The sequence below is a fragment of the Oryzias melastigma genome, linkage group LG12, assembly GCF_002922805.2.
Source record: "Oryzias melastigma strain HK-1 linkage group LG12, ASM292280v2, whole genome shotgun sequence".
NCBI classification, from domain to species: domain Eukaryota; kingdom Metazoa; phylum Chordata; class Actinopteri; order Beloniformes; family Adrianichthyidae; genus Oryzias; species Oryzias melastigma.
The window spans coordinates 983496-1005087 of record NC_050523.1 but is presented as its reverse complement, the minus strand read 5'-3'; the positions used below and the strand labels follow the sequence as shown (position 1 = coordinate 1005087).

Genomic DNA, 21592 nt, shown 5'->3' with positions numbered 1-21592 from the left:
TTGTGATTTATTAAGTGATATGTTATGTATGTATTATGACCTGATTGCTTGAAATAAACCATTTCATTCATTCATTCATTCATTCATCCAGCGAGTACGGCAAGTCCTGAGAAATCCTGAAATTTGATACACAAATTATATTTGGTGACCACATTAGTCACAACTATCTTAAACTGTGTCCACACTGCACGTGGAAGATCTGCGAAGAGGCACGGAATGGAGGCCGCTTCCAATCAGTGTCCTCGTTAACCTATGGTGATCGTTTCGGCATCTGGTCTATATTTTTACAGGATCAAACTGCATCAAACTTGGCAGGAAGTTACGCTAAGACACACAAGAAAATCCAGTCAATTTATAAAATACAACCAATTTTTCACAATAAAATACAGCGATTGACAAAAGCGGTTATATTTTTGTATCGAAACAGACAGTGGGGATGAAAATAAACACAAAAACAACACATAACACACAAAAGTCAGGATGAAGTAAATGAGACTCAGGTGTGTTGTTTGGGTTTTTTCTTTTTTTCAGGGCGGACTTGCAAAATGATGCACATTAGCCTTTCTAATACTTCATGATATTGTTACTACACTCATGACAATGGTACATTCAGTTTCCTTGATGTCTCTTGAGGCCGCTGTACAAGCCTAAAGGGAACTGCAATGCACACTTGCACTCCCCTTAAGATGCACATTGAACTGGCCTCTCCTCTCTATGACCCTCCACTAGTCCAAACATCCCTAAACCTGCAGCACCCGTATGGGTAAACCCTGTGTGTGTGTATATGGGACATTACTTATCAATGATCTAAATATGTTTTTTCCGCAGAAGAGATGAGCTCTCAAGTCAGACTGAGGCTGCTCCCGAGTGACAGGTGTTTGTATGACGAACCCATTCAGGTAAAAGTGTCACATCTGAGATCCAGACAGGTGGTCACCATTAAAGCCAGTTCAACTGATGAAAAAGGAGTTCTGTTCAGCTCTTCAGCCACTTACAGGGCTGATGGCAATGGAGACATTGACCTGGTCAGAGACGCCTCACTCAGCGGGAGCTACGTTGGAGTTGAACCCATGGGTCTACTGAGGACACTGAAACCAAACACTTTGAACACACTTTTCATTAAGGAGGAAGCATTAGAGCCTCACATGGTGAAGTTCTCTGTGCATGATGAAGAACAGGACCAGATCCTGGCAGAGGTGACCAATGAGAGGCTTCTGATGGCAGACGGGGTCAGCCGAGTTTCTGTGAAAGAAGGGAACTTTCGTGGAGTTCTCTTTACTCCCCCAGGTATGGATAGACTTACTAAATTCACACAACGTTCTATTAGGTAAAAGGAAATCAGTAAAAAGTGGAAAGATGTTTGCTCCTTTAGAATATTCTTGCAAATGTTTATTTTAGTCAAGACTCTATAGACTACTCATTTACCTGTTAAGGAGCCAGAATTGGAACAATTAACCTATCAATATTTTTGTGGCTTTTAATGTTTTTTTAACCTGTGACATCAAGTGCAACAGTGATGTCTGCTCCAAGAATAAGCATGGCACATTTAATTTATCTGGACAGACAAATTGGAATCCCTGTTTGATAAAATAAATGGTTAAACTGACATTTTTTTATAAACTTTAATGATAGGATTCAGGACTCACCTAATAAAACTCCACTGGAGTCGTAGCTAGTTGCTGTCAGCAGAGAAGAATTACTTCATGAGTTTAATTTAACCCTCATGCTCAGCTCTGTTTCTTGTACCATCAATGGTAGTCTCCTCACAAACTTGTCTCCTTTTAAAAGGGGTCATAAACAGGCTTTTCAACAGCTTGAGACATTTTGACAAAAAGCATTCTTGCAAAAAGTTATGCAACACACTGTTTTGTTGTGCTAAGTTTAGGAAGCCAATTCTAGCTTTGTTTTTACAAGAAAAGTACAGTGTTTCCTGCTTATTTGCGTCTCATTAATTGTGGTTTCTCATATTGGTTTTGTTTTTTTAATTTTTAATTTTTGTTTTAGTCACATAACTCTTGAAATCTCCAATAAGTCAAGATGCTTGATTTAAACTTTTGGGTCCAAAGGAGGTGCTGCGGTGAAGAACACGCCAGTCCGTCTGCTATTCCTCCCTCTACATCCACCCTGCTTGGAGAAATGGCATCAGCTGACTAAGAAATCGCTAAAAAAATCCTGATATGCTGAAGAAGATTTTATTTAAATAGCCCAATATCACAAAAACAATTGCCTCATTGGGCTTCATGCCGGTTATTGTACAGAAGCAGAAGGTCGGTCATAAAATATAAACAATAGCTGATTGCTAAACTGAACTAAACCAAACAGACTAAATAGATAAATACTGTAGCAGGTATTTATTATGGAAGAAACCGGCCTCTTTTGAAAGAAGATAGTTATTTGATAAAGGAGGAAACATACACTCCTGGTTTGAAGGCACAGACACAGGTTGACACTCCGTTGCAGTACAGTCTATTGTTCTAAATAAAAATAAAAAATAAAAAAGAAACACTCTAAATTGACCGTAGGAGTGAATGAGTATATGACTGTAAATGTTTACAAATCATGATCATAAGATTTTTTTGGAACATATAGATGGATCGATAACGGGCATTCTATAGCCGCGAGGGGGGTTCTCACCGTGTTCGTGGATGTTTTCTTTCCCAAGCCAATAAAGGGGGAATACTCTCGTCCGGATGGGGTCGGGCGGAGGCGCCGGGTGGCCACCTGAGCCCGAGCATAGGTGGTATGGGGTGCACGGTTGGGTGAGGGTCTGGCTCGGCTTGCGGGGTGGTTCGTTTGCTTGTGCTGGGGGGGCTGGCTTTGGGCCCTGTTCTGGGGGGGCCTGCCTGCATCGAGGAGGGGCGGTTCGCCTGCACCTGGGGGCTGGGATCACTCACTCTCTGGGGCAGGTTGGGGCAACCCCTTCGGGGGTCTGCGCGGGTGGCTGGGGGGGCGGTCTGGAGCCATCTGGTGGGGGTACATTCTGTGGACAACGGGGGTCCCATTAGGTACGGGGTCTGGCTTGTTGAGTTCTCCACTGAGACATCGTTGGGGGCCGCGGCTCGTCTGGCTGCCTAGGTCCCGTCGGTGCCTGACTAGTGCACCCACAGTAGAGGTGCTTGGGGGCAGGGACTCGGATTTGTCCCTGGGACTGGTTAATTCTTGGCTCCTCCCTCCTTGCGGGGGGTGGGGGTGCAATGGCTGGTGGGTTGGCTCTCGGGGGGGTGGGACCCCTGGGCTGTGGGAACTTGGACCCAACGCGTGGGGGGGCAGGGGGTCCACCATCGGGAGTCAGTCTGCCAATTGGCCCCAACATATCCCCTTCCTCATACAAACATGCAATAGGGTAAAGGAGAGGGTGTCTGTATTGCAGTGCGCTGCGGGGGGTGGACTACCTGCCAGTGGCCCCCCTCCTGCGGACGCTGCATGGTTTCGCACCTCCCCTTGGTTTTACTTGCACCTTAGACATTTAGGACCCTTGGTGGGGGGGGGACCTTGCCCCTCCCGCCAATTTTAACTGCACCATAGACATGTCGGGCCGTTGGCAGGATGGTAATGAGGCATCTCTGTGAGCAATCAGGAGATGCCCTGTTAAGGCCTTCTCACCAATTTTAACTGCACCCTGTAGTACAAACACCTCTAAAACCACAAATATACACTCTAACAAACAAACACATACATCACACAGGGAAGGCGGGACTCCTGACCTTCTGTCCCCTACCCCATCCCTGGCGGGGAACCTCAGCCAGGTGGTCTTGTCTCTTGGGTGCCGGTCTCCTGGGCCTAGTGGTCTCCTCTCCACGCCGGGAGTGGGATCCCCGAGATATAAGATCTAGTGCAGGGGATCAATCTACATCGGAGCCTGGGGTTTCCAGGTCTCGGTGGTGCGGGTTCCGGTCCCTGCTTTCGAGAACTAGTCCTCTCCAAAACTCCATCAGTGGGTCTGCCTGGTCGCGCCTTGGTTACATCACTCCTCTGGCCTCCATTTCTTTCGGGTGGGCGGCCCCTGCCTGGCTAGCCCCATGGACCTCTCGCGGCGGGGTGGGCAGTTGTCTGGAGCGTGGGGTGGGTCGCCCTTGGGGGGACCTGGCTTGTACCTGGATTGGGGCGGGGGGATGCTCTTCTGGCTGGGCTTGGGCCTGCACTCTCTGTGTTCCTGTGCCTTCCTGCTCTTGGGTGTGGGGGGCCTCTGCGGCGGCCCTTCGTGCCCTGGTCTGGGTGCTTGGCGAGATTGCCCGGTGGGTTGTCTCTCTCTGCAGCTCCATGGCGGGTGTTGGGGGGTCCTGGCTGCAGCTTCTGCCCCGGCGGGGGGTCTTGGCGTGGGGATGGCCGGGTGCTCTCCCCCTGAGTACATTCCATCACCATCCACCTCAGTGAAACATAAACACTCACCTGAGCACAGGTATCAGCTCACCTTAGCACTAACCGTTTGTGTGACAGAATGAAAGTCTTTATCTGAATGGGTATGTATGATGGAGCGTGTGAGCTGAAGTTACAGTTCCATTGAATACATTATGATTAGTTTAAATGTGGAGACTATTTTGGCCAACAAGTGTGTGTGTAGACAGGCCCCCCCCATTCTAGTTTGTTACTTAGTCCTGGTTGTTTTTTGATGTTGCCATCTTCTTGTTTCTCTTTCCCCCCCGCCCCCTCTTTTTTCCGTCCGGTCCAACAACAAAGAGAAAAAAATAAAACATAATCAATATAAATAAAGTTTTGCATAAAATACAACGGGTTTATACTCAATAAATCCCTGCTGTGACAGTAACATCTGCCCAACACAAGAAGCTCTCAGCTCGTATCTGTTGGCTCAGCTGTTGGACAGGACAAGTTAAAAAAAAGAGGGGGGGGGTACTGTAATTATTATTTATTATCTTGTTAAGTAGGAAACAGTCTACTTCTAGATATGAGAAAGGAGGAATCCAACAGAATTTGTCACATGAACCAAAACATGAAACACGAAGACAGAATTTTAAAATGAGTAATGGTCTTTACAAGCTTAGGGTTAAAAAGAACCAATTCTTTTCTGTCTCTTCTAGGAACTGGTCCATTCCCTGCTGTGTTGGATCTATCTACCATCATGTCAGAGAGAAGAGCAGCTCTGCTGGCCAATAAAGGATTTGTGGTTCTCACACTTTCAGTCTTTCAAGAAAATCTTGGTAACTTGAAAATGTTGCACCTGGACCCTCTTGAAGAAGCAATTATTTTCTTACTACAACAACCAAAGGTAACAAATTTTAGAAATCCAGTAATTCAGAACTCCAGTAATTTTTGAAACCCTCAACACTACAGCGTTCCGTCAACGAGGGAATACTGTTCATAGCTTTGACCCATATTTTGTGTTTTTTTCAATTGTTTTAAATTAGTTAAACACTACGATGCAAAATGTATTCACCTTCTCTTGGAAAGACATTAATATTTTCAGACTTTTCTTTATGGTTTTGACTCTCAAATTTCAAAACTTGGTCTAAAAACAAGGCCAGTAGTGAATAATGAAAAAATAAAAAGATTTCTTCAGGATAGAATATGTTTGTAGATTTGGCAAACTGAATGCATTCCGTACCGGAGACACGGCACAGAGTAGATGTGGTCAACAGCCAATCAGAGCACAGAACACAGTGTGTTCCAGACAAAACAAACCTCAAGCATAACTGCACTAAAAAAGTATGCAACACAACAAAACCGCAAAAAGTTAAAACACAACATAGAAAGGGACGACTATATAGAAATAAAAAGTAAAGAACTAGTTCCACTATTTAAGCACAATTTAACTATTCCACTGGTTTTTGTGTTTCTTTGCCTTGTGCTTACATCAAGTTTTAATGTAACAATTAAGTTGCGAGCATTTGCTCTCTATCCTGTTTACGTAGGGTCCAGACAACGTGGTCAATTTTTACATTAGGCACACCATCCATCCATCTTCAGAACCTGCTGAATCCATTTAAGAGTTAGAGGGCTGCTAGAGCCCACCCAGCAGCAGTTGAGCAAAAGTGGGGTACACACTGAACAGGTAGCCAGTTTATTGCAGGGCCACCATACAATCCAATACACACCTGGGGCAATTTAGAAACCCCCATAAACCTATGAAGCATGCCCAGAGAAAACCCACACCCATGAGGAAAACATGCAAACTCCACATTGAAAGAGCTCAGCTGGAATTTGAACCAGGTCTTTCTCACTTGAGCCAGGGGCGCTACCCACCACTGTGCACATTGCTGTCTAGATAACAAAATTATTGCCTATCTCAAGATGTTTGTTCATCTTTCGACTTATACCATTAGGGGTCACCACAGCAGAACAGCTCCCACTGCTTTGCATCAGTGATTTGGCAGAGTTTGTAACGCCGGATGCCCTTCCTGACGCAACCCTGTGTGTGAAAGGCACAGGGCAACCCAGTTCGGCAGCGGCGTCAAGGGTATTGCTTAAGGACCCAATCTGGATTAAACTCAATACACGCCCTGGGGACTGAACCAACTCACTATGTCTGTGCATTGACTTAACATCAAAACTTGATGTCCATGACACACAAATCATATTCAGTGTGAATGTAGCTGAAGTTTTAGACAGATATGGTGATGATATGGTGATCAGATGTGAGAATTTGTTAGTCTTCCCAAATAAATCATTGGTCAAAATTTGAAGAAAAAAAAAATAGAGGAAATTATATAAGTGATTTAAATGACCAATGGTTGAGCACAAATCCACAGCCCAGGAACTGGGGAACACTATTAGTTAACTTGTTTCTGTTTTTCCAAGAATCTTACATTATGTGCCCCATCTCTTGTTTTTGATTACAGGTGGGCAGTAAACGGATTGGTATCGTTTCAAAATCGAAGGCAGCAGATGTGGCCCTTTCGCTTGCTGCTTTTGTCCCTGGTGTGGAGGCTGTGGTGTGGATCAGTGGCTGTTCAGCCAACACTACATTTCCCCTGTTCTATAAGAAAAGACAAATTCTGCCTGCTTTAATGTTTGACGCCAAGAAAGTAATCCCTACACAGTCTGGTGCTGTCATTGGAAAGTATGCCATGCATGATCCTCTAAAAGAAGAGAACAGGGCTTCTGTAGTCCCCATTGAAAAAGCAAATGCACACTTCCTCTTTGTGGCCCCAGAGGACGACCTTTGTTGGGACAGTTACACTTACATGATGGAGATGATGGAGAGACTGCAGCGTCTTGGGAAGACAAACTTTGAGAGTGTCTGCTATCCTAAAGCTGGACACTTTCTAGAGCCCCCTTATGGCCCATTCTGCCCCTCCAGCTTAAACAGGTTCATAAAAAAGCCAGTTCTGTGGGGAGGAGAATCAAGGACCCACGCAGCAGCTGAAGTTGACATGTGGAAGAAGATCCAGGAGTTCCTCAAAAGTCATGTGAGCTGTGATCCTGTGCAGACTGATGCCAAATTACAGATTAAATCTGAGTGTGAATAATCATGACTTTCATCAATAAAGTTTTTCCAATTGTCTAGATTGTTGTTGTCCTTTAAAGCTTTCAAACTTATCTCTACTTTCTTCTTTACAAGATGGCTGAGTAAAAACCAAGATTTCCCAGTTTTTGCAAAAAAAAAGTCACACTGACTTTATTTCTTTGTAAGAGTGTCATGTCATGTTTCCCTAATTCCCATTCCAAATTTTAAATGAGTGGTCTTTTGTGTCAGCGACTTGAATCATACTTGTAGAGTGGAATAAAGGGATTTGTCAATCCATTATGCTAAAACTTGATCCTCTCTCTAAATACGATAAATGTCTCTTATGTTTATCCTAGATGCAGTTCATCCTATACTATCAGGTAAATTCACCTAGACACTAGCAAACACAGAAAAAGACTAAACCAGCAAGCAAAGTTACTTGTGCACAAGGGACAAACAAGGATGATGGGAAGAATGCATTATCCTTTTCCTCAGAGGACTGCTTCTCATCTTGCTCCTTTTATTTGAAAATTCAAGTGGGTGGTTCCAACATTCAAGCAGAGAAACAAAGTTGAATAGTTCATTATATATATAATAAAAATCAACCTTTGGAAGAATTTCTTCATTTTTAACAGCATCCTTTCTTATCTGCTTAGGAGAATGTGTCACTATCCCCTCTCCTGGTTTTGAGTAGGAAGCAGATGATAAAACACAGGACAATTGTTTCTAAGAGGTAAATTGATCATCTGTAAACAATAGTTTGAGTTAGGGGTTAGTTAGTTAGTTAGTTAGTTAGTTAGTTAGTTAGTTAGTTAGTTAGTTAGTTAGTTAGTTAGTTAGTTAGTTAGTTAGTTAGTTGGAGTTAGGAGAGGCTCCTAGCACTTCTTCTCCAAAAGTCCTCTAATAGTGTCTAAGATCAGTGTGATGCAAAAGGGTTTTTGTGGGCTTTTTCCCTAAAACTAGGTGGCAGTTTATTTGTCCTTTGCACATCTTTAGAGGTAAACATTTTTCTCAAATTATCCACTGAAGTTGCATCATCAACTGGAGAATGTTGCTGTGTAGGATCAAGGTCTGGTAACCTATAGGAACGTCCATACAACATTTAGAAAGATGTTGAACCACTGTTTCTATCGCTTTTTTAAAATATGGGTACCATTATCATTCATCACACTTTTGATATGCCGAGTTATTCTTTTACAAATAGCTTTAGCCACTATGATAGCATCCAATGCTGCACATGGAAATAGTTCTTCCCATTTAGGAAAAACATCAATAATTACTAAACAGTATTTTAAGGCTTTGCTTTTATTTATTCAATCAAATCCACATAGATTATATAAAAAGGAAATTGTGGTTCTGGAAACTTCTTTCTTTCAGGTCTAACATTTCCTTGGGGATTGTGGCGTATACATGTTACACATTGTTTACAAAAATGTTTTGAATATAGGATACAAATGATTTATTGTACATATTTCAGGTCCTATAGTTTATTCACTGCTTTGTCATATTTCTTATCAGGACCAGGAGACTTTTTTGTCTCTCTTGTACCTTAACGTGATGCGCAGATTATCTGGAGACATGAAATCTGATTGGGGTAACTCACTGGTTTTTGCTTTTCCCATTAGACCTTTAGCAGTCTGTCCAAGGTCAGTAGTGGGCAGATCTATACTGTGGCAGATCCCCACATTTAGTTTACTTAAAGTTCATTTTTAACAAAATCAATAAAAAGGTTATTGTTTAAATTGTGTCAGGAACAAACAAAATGCATTGGTGGTGTTCTGACTTGGTGCAATCACTGGCTCATTGCTTCTGTCTGTGGATTTCAACAGAGATTTTTTTGGTATGTTTACAATATTATTCTGGATTTATCTCTATGCAGTAAGAATACAAACAATGTGCAAGCTAAAATAATAAACTGTAGGAATACATTCAGGACATTTTAGTATTGTTTTCATTGCTTATTAATGTGTAAATTATTTTGACAACCTTGCTCTCCCCATGGAATATTATTAATACATTTCTAAGAGAAAAATAAATGTTAAAACTAGTTATTTCTAACATAAAAATTGTTTATAATTGAGAGGGGAAAAACTCATTATTAGAACAAGATGCATAATTTGCAAACATTAAGTGAGAACATTTTCTCTTCTCTGAAAAGGTTATACATAACTTTTGAAAATTGAAATAAGTTTTAATTGGAGTAAACATTTATCCAAATATGTGGACTTTTGTAATCTGTTTAATATAATGATATAACACTTGTTTGTAATATTGTGCAGCCAAAACCCTTAATGTAATCCTAGAATGTTTACCCTAAAACTTCCTAAAAAGTAATTAAATTTGTCGGATTGTTCTTAGTTCTTATTGAACAGTACCTTTTTTTTCTTAGGAAGAAGAACAGTTGTTTCTCAGATTCTGATTTGCAACTAATTTCTTGATTCACTAACAGCTGCGTTTAACGTTTTAGGAGCTAAAGTGAGAGCTTTTTTGACTTTTCAATTGGTCATCTACCGATGAATAGATATTTTGGAAATATAAAGGAAAGATTCTACTGATTTTGAGCATTTTATGAGCATTCCTCTCTCGAGTCAAATTAAGCAGCCACAACGGAATTTTTTTGGAAAATGTAAAAACCTTTTTTAGATGAAATCTTTTATCCTTGACCTCATCTAACAAGTGCTTTGTTTGAGAAAGAAGAACATAGAGGGACAAATAAACATACACACAGAGGGACACGCACACACACGCACACAGACACATTCTGCAAACATTACATTGATAACTTACTCTGGAGCTGAAATGGTATTGATCCATTTGGTGATGGTTTGTGGATTCTGGGATGAACCACGTAATGTCACTGTTTTACCTCAGGCTTCTTTATTTATTAAAGAGAAAAACTGGTAAATTATTCGGTTAATTTTATTGAAGAAAACATTTACAAAACCCATGCATAATTCATTCAACAGATACATGTTTTGATTTGAATGGATAATTCTTAATGATTAAACATTTTCTGAGAAGTCAGATTAGACTGCTTCATTTAACTTCCCTGAATAAAGTTTAATCCTGGAGCTTCATTCACACTGACCCTGAATCATGCTACAGGGGCGTCCAGTGTCAATGCTAAGTCAATACAAATCTCACCAGAGGTGCAGTGGTCCAAATTGAGCATTGAGCGTCGTTCAATGCTCAATGGTTGTTTGGCAGCATGTTTTCGGCAAAACAGTAGGATTTGGATCATATCTAGTATTAAGAGTAAAAGATCCAAACTTGGGCAAAGAAGATACGTCGCGTCAACCTATCAGGAACCCAGCTTTGGCCTGTGAGGTGCTGATGACATAACCAGTGGGTCGAGTCCAAAACCAACAAGTAGAATCTGATCGTTCCCCTTCGGAACATGATATTTTTCTTAGCTCAATTGAGATAACGGTAAAACGTTTCTCTAACTCTATACTTCCCTCTATTTTTCCTTCCTCTGAGAGCAAGTTGTCAAACCCCGTGAAAGAGAGACAGAAGTGTTGCTGAAAGCAGCCGTCATTCAGACGCAGCTCCTGCACTAGTTGGTGAAAATCACAGCACTGCCAGAGTCTCTGAGAGATTTCTTAAATCCAGACGTGGAGACGTCATAACTGATGTTTTTTAGACGCTCTTCTGGGAAATTCTGGGAACTACAAAAGAAAACGAAAAACAAACAAAAAAAACTTGCATTTGATCTGATCAGAACTGGATTACATTATTATGCAAACCATAAAATGGGGTAACTAAGTAGGGGTGGGATTATATAAATTTTCTTCTTCCCACTCTTTTTGAAACAATCAGTCAAACTCTGCTCGACTAAATCAATCAGATCAATCAATCTTGATTTTGTTTCAAAGCACGGGCAACAGCCCTCTCCCAGGGGCGCCGAAAAGGGAGGGTGGGGTTGGGTGGATGATTTTAGGGGCCCAGACTGAGAGGGGGGACCACAGAGGCCCCTAATAATGATGAAATGATAAAACAGAAAAAAAAAAAATCAGTAAATCGTTAGTGGATATATAGTTAAAAAGATTTTTATTTCAATGTTATGGTATCTATATAAATGTTTATATTTTTTGTTTTGGAAAAATTAACATCATCTGGACCCCACCCCCCATATTTGTTTTAAAATGGTTCGGTCTGACTGTATTTGCACAGCCATGCAGTTTGTGACAGACAGAACCACAGAGTGGGAAGTAAAGAAGATGTACCTCAAAAACTAGGATCCCTAAAAAGGAGGGAAAATAAATGAAGAGGAATCTTTGAAAGGATCATTAACGTGAACAACTACTAACTTCAGATGCAAATACCACAGGAGTTAATAACGGAGAACCTCCACGGAAAAAAGAACAGAGGAGAAAGCAGGTCAGTTGCCGTGCATGTAGCAACGTGTGTGTGTGTGTGTGCGTGCGTGTGTGCACGAGAAGGTGGAGAGAGCTTGCGCGTGCATGTAAAAGCCGCGCACAGAGGTAGGGAGGGGCCTCAGTCCTCGTTCTGGAGTTGTACAAGTTTAAGTTTTTTGTTAAAAGGTTTCCCCAAATGTTTTTGCATGGAGCTTCAAAGTAGATCCATTTGTTGTTTTTATTGTGTATCAATAATGGGTTTGTTAGTTACATTGTGTCACTTTATTTTATAGTGAGGTGACCTTAAAATAGTATGTTTTTTTTAACCTCTCGTGACATGACACTAAATTATGAGGCCTTCTGTGTTTATAAAACCTGCAAAAGGAACATGTCAGATGACAGTAAAATGACGATTGCATCGATTAGAACTGTTCATTATTAGAGGAAGTATAAAGCACATGTTCTAATCTTCTGCTGCACAGTATAAAGAAGAGGCTGAGGCATTGAGATCCATGTGCAACACATTTTGATGGCAGAAAAATCCGACAGGGGCAAAAGCAAGGCGAGGTCAATAATCCAGGCAAAAAGTCAGACGTGGGGCGAGGCAGGCAGTCAGGAGACAGGCAGAGGCCAGAACACAAGAAGGCAAATGAAAAGACTGCTTGGAGTTGTATCAACAGAAAATACAATACTTCACAATGAGCTGAGTCCATGGGGTGACTAAATACTCCGAGGTAATGAGTCTGATGAGAACCAAATGGTGATGATGGCAGTAGGGAGACAGGTGAGGAGATGGCAGGTTAAAACTCAGCTGAGGGGTCCCTCTAGTGGTTGGAAGTGGAACTGGATGAAGGATCCCTGACAACAGCAGTGCCTTTAGTTCAGGGGTATTCAAATCCAGGCCTCGAGGGCCGGTGTCCTACATGTTTTCCAACCAACCTTCCATTGAAGCTCCTTATTGGCTAAACATACCTGATCCTGGAAATTAGCAGCCAATAAGGAGCTTCAATGGAAGGTTGGTTGGAAAACATGTAGGACACCGGCCCTCGAGGCCTGGATTTGAATACCCCTGCTTTAGTTTCTGCTCAGAAGCAAAGTGACCGTATATTTACTGCTTTAGGAGGATCTCTTTGACACTGAATTTTATTTTCAAAGGACCTTGCATCAAAATTGTTAAATGGCATATTGGAAAACATAATCTGTTATAGCATAATTATTGTGACTGTTTAAAAGTTAAATGTTATGATTAATTGGCCTGATGACCACAAGAACATTGTATTTTTATAAAGAATGTAGTGAGATTTTGCAGCTCAGTTCTGTCTGTAAGAAACTGAACCAGATGGTTCTGTTAGAGGCTGCAGACCTCTGTTGCATTGATAACAAAATACACATATACATGTACATGCTGCATATGCTGACAAAGGAATATTTACAGACTTTAATATTTTGTCCATAAATGTCAATTGAGGCTATAATTGAAATGTAACAAATAATTCAAACTCTACAAAACAAATTCAAACTATTGGTGATAAATCTGAATTGGAATTATTCTGACTCATATCTGATCCCTTCAATCCTCCCTGTAATTATTTCCAGGATTAAATTAATCAACTCCAGGTTGGCTTCTTAAAAGTGAATAAAAATAAAAAGAACAAAAAAAAGCCCTCTGAACAGATGTTTGACACGAACTCATCCAAAAGATTCGGCCCCCTAAAGAGTCATAAATCATATAGTTGCCAAGATTACTGGACGACATTATTGGTGATTTTAGATATGAGACAGTTTGACATTGCTCTGTGGGTAAAAAAAAAATCATCAAGTACCAGATTAAAATGTTCACTGTAAAAAGTATTTCTTTGATATTACTTCAAAAAAAAAAAAAAAAAAAATAGGGCAACACTTTCCAAGCAATTTTTTGTAGTTTAGTGAACAAAGGGGAACTTTGAGTTGGTGAAAGGTGATATTATTGATTTTTTTTTTTTACATCAAATCAATTATTTCAAGCTAAGGTAACATAATTATTGAGAAAAAATACTTTAAAAACATTATTAACAACTGACAGCACTAATTAAAAATAAATGTTTCAAATATACAGTTGCATATGATTTCATTTTGATTATTTACACATAATGATTGGTTGGCAAATAATGTAACAAAAAAAAATGCGATTAATTTTTCCCAGGTTTGGGATTAATTAGTATTTTTTTTTATCAATTGGATATAATTATCCTTTATAAATAAATGGGTAAGTGCAGAGAGAAGAATAACAGAAAGAATGTGAGAAAGCCAGAAAGAGACAAAAGAAAACTTCTGCTGAGAAACAAAAAGTTACTATCTGTGACAGTTGTGTTTACATGCACAAAGAAAAAAAAAGAAAAAAAAACACAAAGGAAGACAGACAAAGGAAAATTCTAAAGTGAAGAAGGAAATACCTAGTTCCCAACACATATAGTTTAGGTTTTTAGCAGCCAAAACTAACCATGGGGCTCAGGTTCACACAGGGTAAAATAATTAGCTTTATCAGAATGAAAAGTCTGAAGTCTTGAAGCCAGACGAAGGCTGATTAAATGGAAGATTGATATAAGTAAAGAACTCATTAGAACATTTTTACTTGTGTTCTGATCTTTATCTTGCATTATCACGCCTTACCACTCGGTGGCGGTATACCATGTGAAATGGAAGGAGCCCACACTCATTCCTCCATGGATCCTCTTTGTTCCGACAGTTGTTGCAGCTGAACACTGAACTGTAACTCTAACTGAAGAAAGACAGGAGTGCAGTGAAAACCCCAGTCTGACTGAGAATGATGACAGTCTTCACAAACACAAACTCAACCTAAACTTTATGCTGTGGACTCAGTGTTTTGCTGCTGATTGGATGCAGCTGGATAAAGATTTGTGCTGCAGGTATTTAGAGAGGCCTCATGATGTCCTCTGTATCAGAAGGTTTGGTTGTTTCCTGTGTTTCTCATTTCCATGTGTTTGGATATTAAAGAGAAAGTGACCCTCCTTCATTTGGTAGAGCTGGGCGATACTGAGCGTTTGGATACCGATCTGTCAATATTGCTGATATCCATATCAATATTTCTTAAATGTTGTGGATGTGACAAGAACCTCAAAGTTTCAATTGCTTTTAATCACCATGAATGGTTTCTTTGTAAGTTTCCCATTTTAAAACTATTTGATCTACATAAAAATATAATTAAGACAATATTTTCAATTAAATGGAAAAAGGTTTATTAAAATAAAAAACTTCTTGAAATTAAATAAAAAGTGAATGCAAATGCATTATCAAACTTGAATAGGTAGTACTTGATAAAATAAGTTGTATTTAGCTAATTTATAATTCTTTTATATACTCAAATGTTTTCATTTGACTTAAGTCTTAAAATTTAAGTTTTGATAAAGTCACTTTTTTTGTTAGAACTATCAAGAAGTTAAACACAAAGATGTCTTTTATTTTGAAAGGATTCATTCAGTTTGGAAACATACAGTTTTAAAGTTCTCCTTAAATTCCAAGTATAGAAGTATGACTTAACAACCAACGTAATATAATTTAGTCAAACTGTGAACATTTAAAAAAAGAATACAAAAAACAGGGTTACAATTTTCAGAGAACTGTTGCTTTTAAAGATTCACCTGTGAATCTTAGTGAATCCCAAACCAGCAAACAGCAGTCTCTTCAAAAACCGTAACACCTGTATGAACGGGAACTCCTGACGATTCCTGCTGCATTTGCTGCATGCAGAGGGAATCTTCATTCTGCCTCCAACACCTCACGCATGGCAGCTTCTGCAGCTTCCTGTGAGACACACACCACCAAAGATATTTAGACCTTCAAAGTTTAAAGACGGGTACTTATGGCAATTCAAGGACAATGAAAGACCTGAAAAATTATCTTTCAAAAAAAAAGTTTTGCACATTAATCAATTTAATAGAATTTTATACGAGAAAGAGTGGATCACCAAGACAGCATCTATGCACCTGCTGAGTTGTTAATTCTGTCTATTTTAAATGCCGGCCCTGAGGAGTTATGGAGCAGACTAAAACATTCTGTCGCTGCTCCCAAAGAGGAAGCCACACGTCATTTGACGAAAATGTTTGCATACCTTTCAATACACTGTCAATTATCAAAATGTGAAGTAGATCCTAATGCCCAGATCTCATCTCCATTTTAACGTGATGATATCAAATATCAGTAAATTGTATATTGTTTCATGGGAGCTGGACAAAACAAAACAACTGAAAAATAAAATTTGTTTCACACTATGATTTTTTGCTTAATTAATAATTAACCTAGAGACTAAAAGCGTCATTGAGCACAGTGTTAATGTAATGCTAAAGCTAACTGAGTTTAGAGAAGCTATTGCTTTAACCAATAAACTGAAATGGAGCTAAAGAAATACCCTTTTTGTTTAAGACAGACAGCATATGTCAAAATAAATATGAAACCAAAAAAAACAACAACACAGAACCGTACATACCTTTTATCCCAGCAACATTTCCAACAAAGTCCACAAAGGCAGCTCTTTGAGAGCACGTGCAGAACAAGTCCAGACTAGTCCAGGTCGGTTACAGAGTGGGCGTGTCTGACATTTTTGTTTGAATTAATTTATTAAAAATGAGTTTTTGGAAATGAATATTGTAGTACAGCAAAATCATTTTTGTTGAAAAATTTGGAGTTTTAAAAGTATTTTTTAAAAATTACTTTTAGAGAACCTAATTCATCAAAAATAAGGTGTTTAATTATTATTATTTTTTTTAATAAAAGTGCTTAGATAAATCGTGCTACATTAACAATACCCCTTGAAGACTTTTTACAGCTTGACTTACTCATTTGCTATTTGTTCATAAGTTTAGTTTTATTTAAATGAAGATGAACCATATATGGCCATTTTGTATCTTGATGCTGCTTTTTGTACTGAGTTTTTTTTTTATCTTCACTAGTTATCAATTATGTTTTCATGCAAAACTGTATTTCTTATTTAAGAATCAGTTCTGCTGTGAATATATGAAATAAATTTACATTATACATAAATGTTATTGTATTCAGACTGCTTAGTTTTTCCCCCTTCTGTACATGTCAATTGTCATGTTATTAAGACACAAAGATGATAATGATAGTGAAAAATACCATCATAATGCATCATTTTATGTAAACCTGCATCAGCACATTTTGCTGCTGTGTTAGGGGCCCTGCAAAAATTATTTTCATGGGGCCTAAAATCTCTAGTAGCGCCCTTCCCTCTCCTGCCAACACGACACGGCAGGGAAAGGGTTAATTCAACCACCTCGTCCCACTTGTGTCAGGAACAAATAAAAGGCATTGGTGGGGTTCTCAGTGCCTCTAATCCTTTTCTCCTTGCTTATGTCTCTGGTTTTCAACAGAAAGACATTGTTGGTATGTTTACGATTTTATTCTGGACTTTATTCCTGTGCAGTACAATACAAACTCTATGCAAGCTAAAATGTTGAATAGTTTTGTAAAACATTCATGATATTTTACAACAGTTCTGTTTGCTTATTAATGTTTAAATATTTTTTGTGTATTTTCTTCAACCTTGCTCTCCCCATGGAATATTAATAGGAAAAGAAAAATATTTAATATTTTTAGAGGTATAGAGAGAACTTCTTTACTTTTAATTGGTCATCTGGGGACAGATAGATTTTTAGGCAAAAAGAGCGATTCTACTGATTTTGTTTTTTCTTTTCATCATGTTTTGTGTTTTACGAGCATTCTTCTCTCGAGTCAAATTACGCAGCCATAATTCTGAAGTTTATTTGAACATGTTTTTCCTTGTCCTTTTTGCACGTGCTTTGTTTGAGGAAGAAGAATAATGAGTGACAAGCAGCCTTACACACATGGGCACACATAGACACATTCTGCAAACATTATGTTGATAAATTACTCTGGAATTTTAATTGAATTGATCCATTTAGTGATGGATTGTGGATTCTGGGATGAACAACGTCATGTCACTCTTTTACCTCATGCTTCTTCATTTATTACAAAAAACCTGGTAACTTATTCATTCAATTATATTGAAGAAAACACTAACAAAACTATTCATTACACATTGAATAGAAAAAGAGTTTTATTTTACTGGAAAACCTTTCTAGTTTATTATTCATCTGAGGTCAGATGAGACTGCCTTATTTTACTTCCCTGAGTAAAGTTTATGCCTGAAGCTGCATTCAGATCCGTTTCAACAGTAAGTCAATACTAATGCGACCACAGGTCCTGCAGCGTAAGTTGAATATCCAGGGTGGTGCGTCAGTCTGGCAGTGGCATCATTTGTGTGAAGTGCAGTGTTGAAAAAAATCTGAATTTTGGCAATATGTCCTCCTCAAACCAGTGTGGGAGAGCAGGTCGTCAAACACAGTCAAAGTACAGAGGAAAGCAGCCGTCATTCAGACGCACCTCCTGCAGTAGATGGTGAACCTCGCAGTATGGAGAGAGTCTCTGAAAGATCTCATAAATCTAAACATGGAGAAGCCATTACTGACGCTTTTGTTGACATCCTCAAAGTAAATGAACCTGATCTTCTTCCATGTATTGTGGGAGTGTGTTTTTGCTTCAAAGCAATTTGTAATTGTTTAAGTCACAAGGCAACATTGTAAGTAATTCACTAAAATCGCTACGAAATGTGACACAAGATAATATAATCTGTGATTGGAATTCTACGGCAGTGAATGGTGCGTATATCGCACCGTTTAACATTAAATTAGAGTGATTAGAAGAGGCGATGGCGATTGAGAAAATTGCAGTTTCCACATAGACTGGGTGTTTTCCGTATAAGGTGGTAATACTACGTATGTACATATATATGAATTTAATGCCTGAATCGAATTCTGTGAGAATGCAGTATTGGTCACAACTGCTCTTGTTGGTGTTATAGAATAAACTAATAAAAACTAATTGATTTAGTTTTACGTTTAACATGTCTCTTTATAATTTGACTTGTCTTTTTTTTGACACTTGAGACAAGACACAACGGAAAGTAAAGATTAAGTAATTGAGACTCAGGTGTGTGGTATGGACTTTTTTTTTCAACCCCCACCTTCCGAAATTCTGCAGACTAGGAAGGGTACTATTCAGGTACTATTCAGTTACTATTCAGTTAAGCAAACTTTCCCTGCTTCCCCTAATGTCTAGAGTGTGGCATAAGGACACCATACAACAGTGCCTGTCTAATGCTTGAATCATGCCAACAGTGTCCATATGTTAGAAGTGCAATTGACATTAGCCTTACTAATACTTTATGCAGCCCAGTCTCAGTAAAATGCGTACATATTCCAGGATTTGGGAAATACCGTGTATAATATACGCCAAAACCGGTTTTTGCGTGCATATAATACGCGCGGTCCTAAACGTGTTTAAATGTGTTTTCCACGATTGACACGTCCCCTGGTGGAGGCGTGAGCATCACAGACAGCCCCACAAACGAACAATTTGCTTCTCTAATCCTAACCATAACCGTAATCCTAACCTTAACCAGGAACGACGTCATTTAGAAAAGAGCCGGAGGATTTCTGACCACGTGATCAAAACGAAACCTAAAAAGTCGTGTATATTGTACGCCGGCGCCACCTATTCTCTACCATTGCGTATCATATGCACGCAAAAAGCGTGTTTGGCGTATATTATACACAGTATTTCAGAGTGCAAAGTCGTGGAATATGTACGCATTTTACTGAGAGGGGGTTGCTTTATGATATAGTTACCACACTCATGACAATGATACATTCCAGTTTCATGATGTCTCTTGAGGTGGCCATAGGCCTAACGGGAACTGTAATACAGACCTGTTCTCCCGTTAAGACGAACCTTGAACCAGCCACTCCTCTTCGCTAATATGACCCTCCAATAGTCCAGACAACCCAAAACCTGCAGCACCCATATGGGTAAACCCTGTGCGGGTAAATGAGACTTTACTCATCAATGATCTAAATATGTTTTTCCGCAGAAGAGATGAGCTCTCAAGTCAGACTGAGGCTGCTCCCGAGTGCCAGATGTTTGTACGACGAACCCATTCAGGTAAAAGTCTCACATCTGAGATCCAGACAGGTGGTCACCATTAAAGCCAGCTCGACTGATGAAAAAGGAGTTCTGTTCAGCTCTTCAGCCACTTACAGGGCTGATGGCAATGGAGACATTGACCTGGTCAGAGACGCCTCACTCAGCGGGAGTTATGCTGGAGTTGAACCCATGGGTCTACTGAGGACACTGAAACCACACACTCTGAACACACTTTTCATGAAGGAGAAAGCATTAGAGCCTCTCATGGTGAAGTTCTCTGTGCATGATGAAGAAGAACAAGACCAGATCCTGGCAGAGGAGACCAATGAGAGGCTTCTGATGGCAGACGGGGTCAGCCGAGTTTCTGTGAAAGAAGGGAGCTTTCGTGGAGTTCTCTTTACTCCCCCAGGTACATAACATTCTATTAGATTGAAGGAAATCAATAGAAAGTAGGAAAATGTTTGAGAATAGAACAATAACACCACATTTAGGGGCATATGGTTAAAGGTGAGACCAAAGAACTTCTCTCAAATCCTAGCAAAAAATAAAATGTCAAAAAAGAAAGTTTGGTATTCTGATCCATCTGACATAATTTATTATTATTATTTTTACTGCTGCTATTGATGGCTGCTATTTATCTTACTTTGGCTCAGAGTTAGCTCACTTGTTTTTCATCTCTTTTCATAATCTGCTATATCCCTTTCAGGCTCACAGTAATGCCAGAGCCTGGACTGAAAAAAATGAAATATAGGATCAATCAGCAAAAGTTCTTTAATTTGTTACATTTACATGTTTTCATCAAATTAATATTTTAGGTTAGGTTTGCTCAACTCAAAAGTTAAATTTGATTAAACTAATGTTGCTAAACGTAACAAATTAATAATTTGTCTTATGTTATTTTTTAAACAGATATCTTACATAGAAGACATAATGAAAAAAATGAGTGTAGGTCTTTTGAATCTCATGACTAAAGAGGACCAAATTCAAATAACCTTTTCTGTCTCTTGTAGGAACTGGTCCATTCCCTGCCGTGTTGGATCTATCTACCATCATGTCAGAGAGAAGAGCAGCTCTGCTGGCCAATAAAGGATTTGTGGTTCTCACGCTTCCTGTATTTCAAGAGAAGCTTGGTAACTTGAAAATGTTGCACCTGGACCCTTTTGAAGAAGCAATTATTTTCTTACTACAACAACCAAAGGTAAAAAATTTGTATTTTAATAATGTGACATGTTGTAAAATCTTGAGACTTAAAGTTAAGTAAATTCTTTATTTTTTTGAAACCCTCAAAATCATAGACAAAGTTCTGTCAATAGCGGAACACTGTTTATATCTTTGAATCACAATAGGTGAAAAAAGTAGAAATACAGATATTTTAAGTTATTTAAACTCACTACATAATTTATACACTTTTCCCAGACAGAAAATATTTTCACACTTTTCTGTCTCAACATTCAAACTCGGTAGGAATAATAATTCTAGTATTGTAGAATGAAAACAACGATCTGCTCAGGATTGAGGATTTTTTGCAGATTTGGCAAACTGAATGCATCAACAGCCAATCAGAGTGCAAAACAAAGTGCGCTGCAGAAAAAATAAATATGCAAAGTTGCTCTGAAAAACATGCAAACCAACAAAACTGTGAAAGGTGAACCGCAATCTAGCAAGTGATCACTGTGTGAAAAAAAAAAAAGAAATGAACTAGTTGCATTTCTTAGGCGTATTGTGTCTCAGCTATTCCACTGGTTTTTGTGTTCCTTCATGATGTGCTTACATGGTTTTATTGTAACAATTTTGTTTGGGGTAATTGCTCTCG

At 39.2% G+C, this 21592-nt stretch overlaps 3 protein-coding genes across 11 annotated transcripts in view; all 3 read left to right on the top strand.

Annotated features, from left to right (window-relative positions):
• LOC112162958 (acyl-coenzyme A thioesterase 5) overlaps positions 1-7461 on the top strand; it is a 41030-nt gene extending 33569 nt beyond the window's left edge. The window contains exons 2-4 of one of the 2 annotated variants that reach the window (XM_024298979.2): positions 829-1287; positions 5037-5224; positions 6795-7461. In XM_024298979.2, coding sequence (XP_024154747.2) covers positions 834-1287; positions 5037-5224; positions 6795-7424 — 1272 coding nt within the window. In that variant the 5' untranslated portion in view covers positions 829-833 and the 3' untranslated portion in view covers positions 7425-7461. The remainder of the gene's footprint in view (positions 1-828; positions 1288-5036; positions 5225-6794) is intronic. The other variant, XM_036214536.1, reaches the window with a different exon arrangement.
• The window catches only part of rph3aa (rabphilin 3A homolog (mouse), a), a 199717-nt gene that overhangs the window by 88520 nt on the left and 89605 nt on the right, over positions 1-21592 (top strand). The gene's annotated exons all lie outside the window — the stretch shown is intronic.
• The window catches only part of LOC112162957 (acyl-coenzyme A thioesterase 3), a 23094-nt gene continuing 10691 nt past the window's right edge, over positions 9190-21592 (top strand). The window contains exons 1-3 of one of the 5 annotated variants that reach the window (XM_036214538.1): positions 9190-9242; positions 19727-20188; positions 20790-20977. In XM_036214538.1, the coding sequence (XP_036070431.1) occupies positions 19732-20188; positions 20790-20977 (645 nt within the window). In that variant the 5' untranslated portion in view covers positions 9190-9242; positions 19727-19731. Of the gene's footprint in view, positions 9243-10266; positions 11783-17126; positions 17161-19726; positions 20189-20789; positions 20978-21592 lie in introns of those variants that run through there. The other 4 variants (XM_036214539.1, XM_024298978.2, XM_024298975.2 and 1 more) reach the window with 4 other exon arrangements.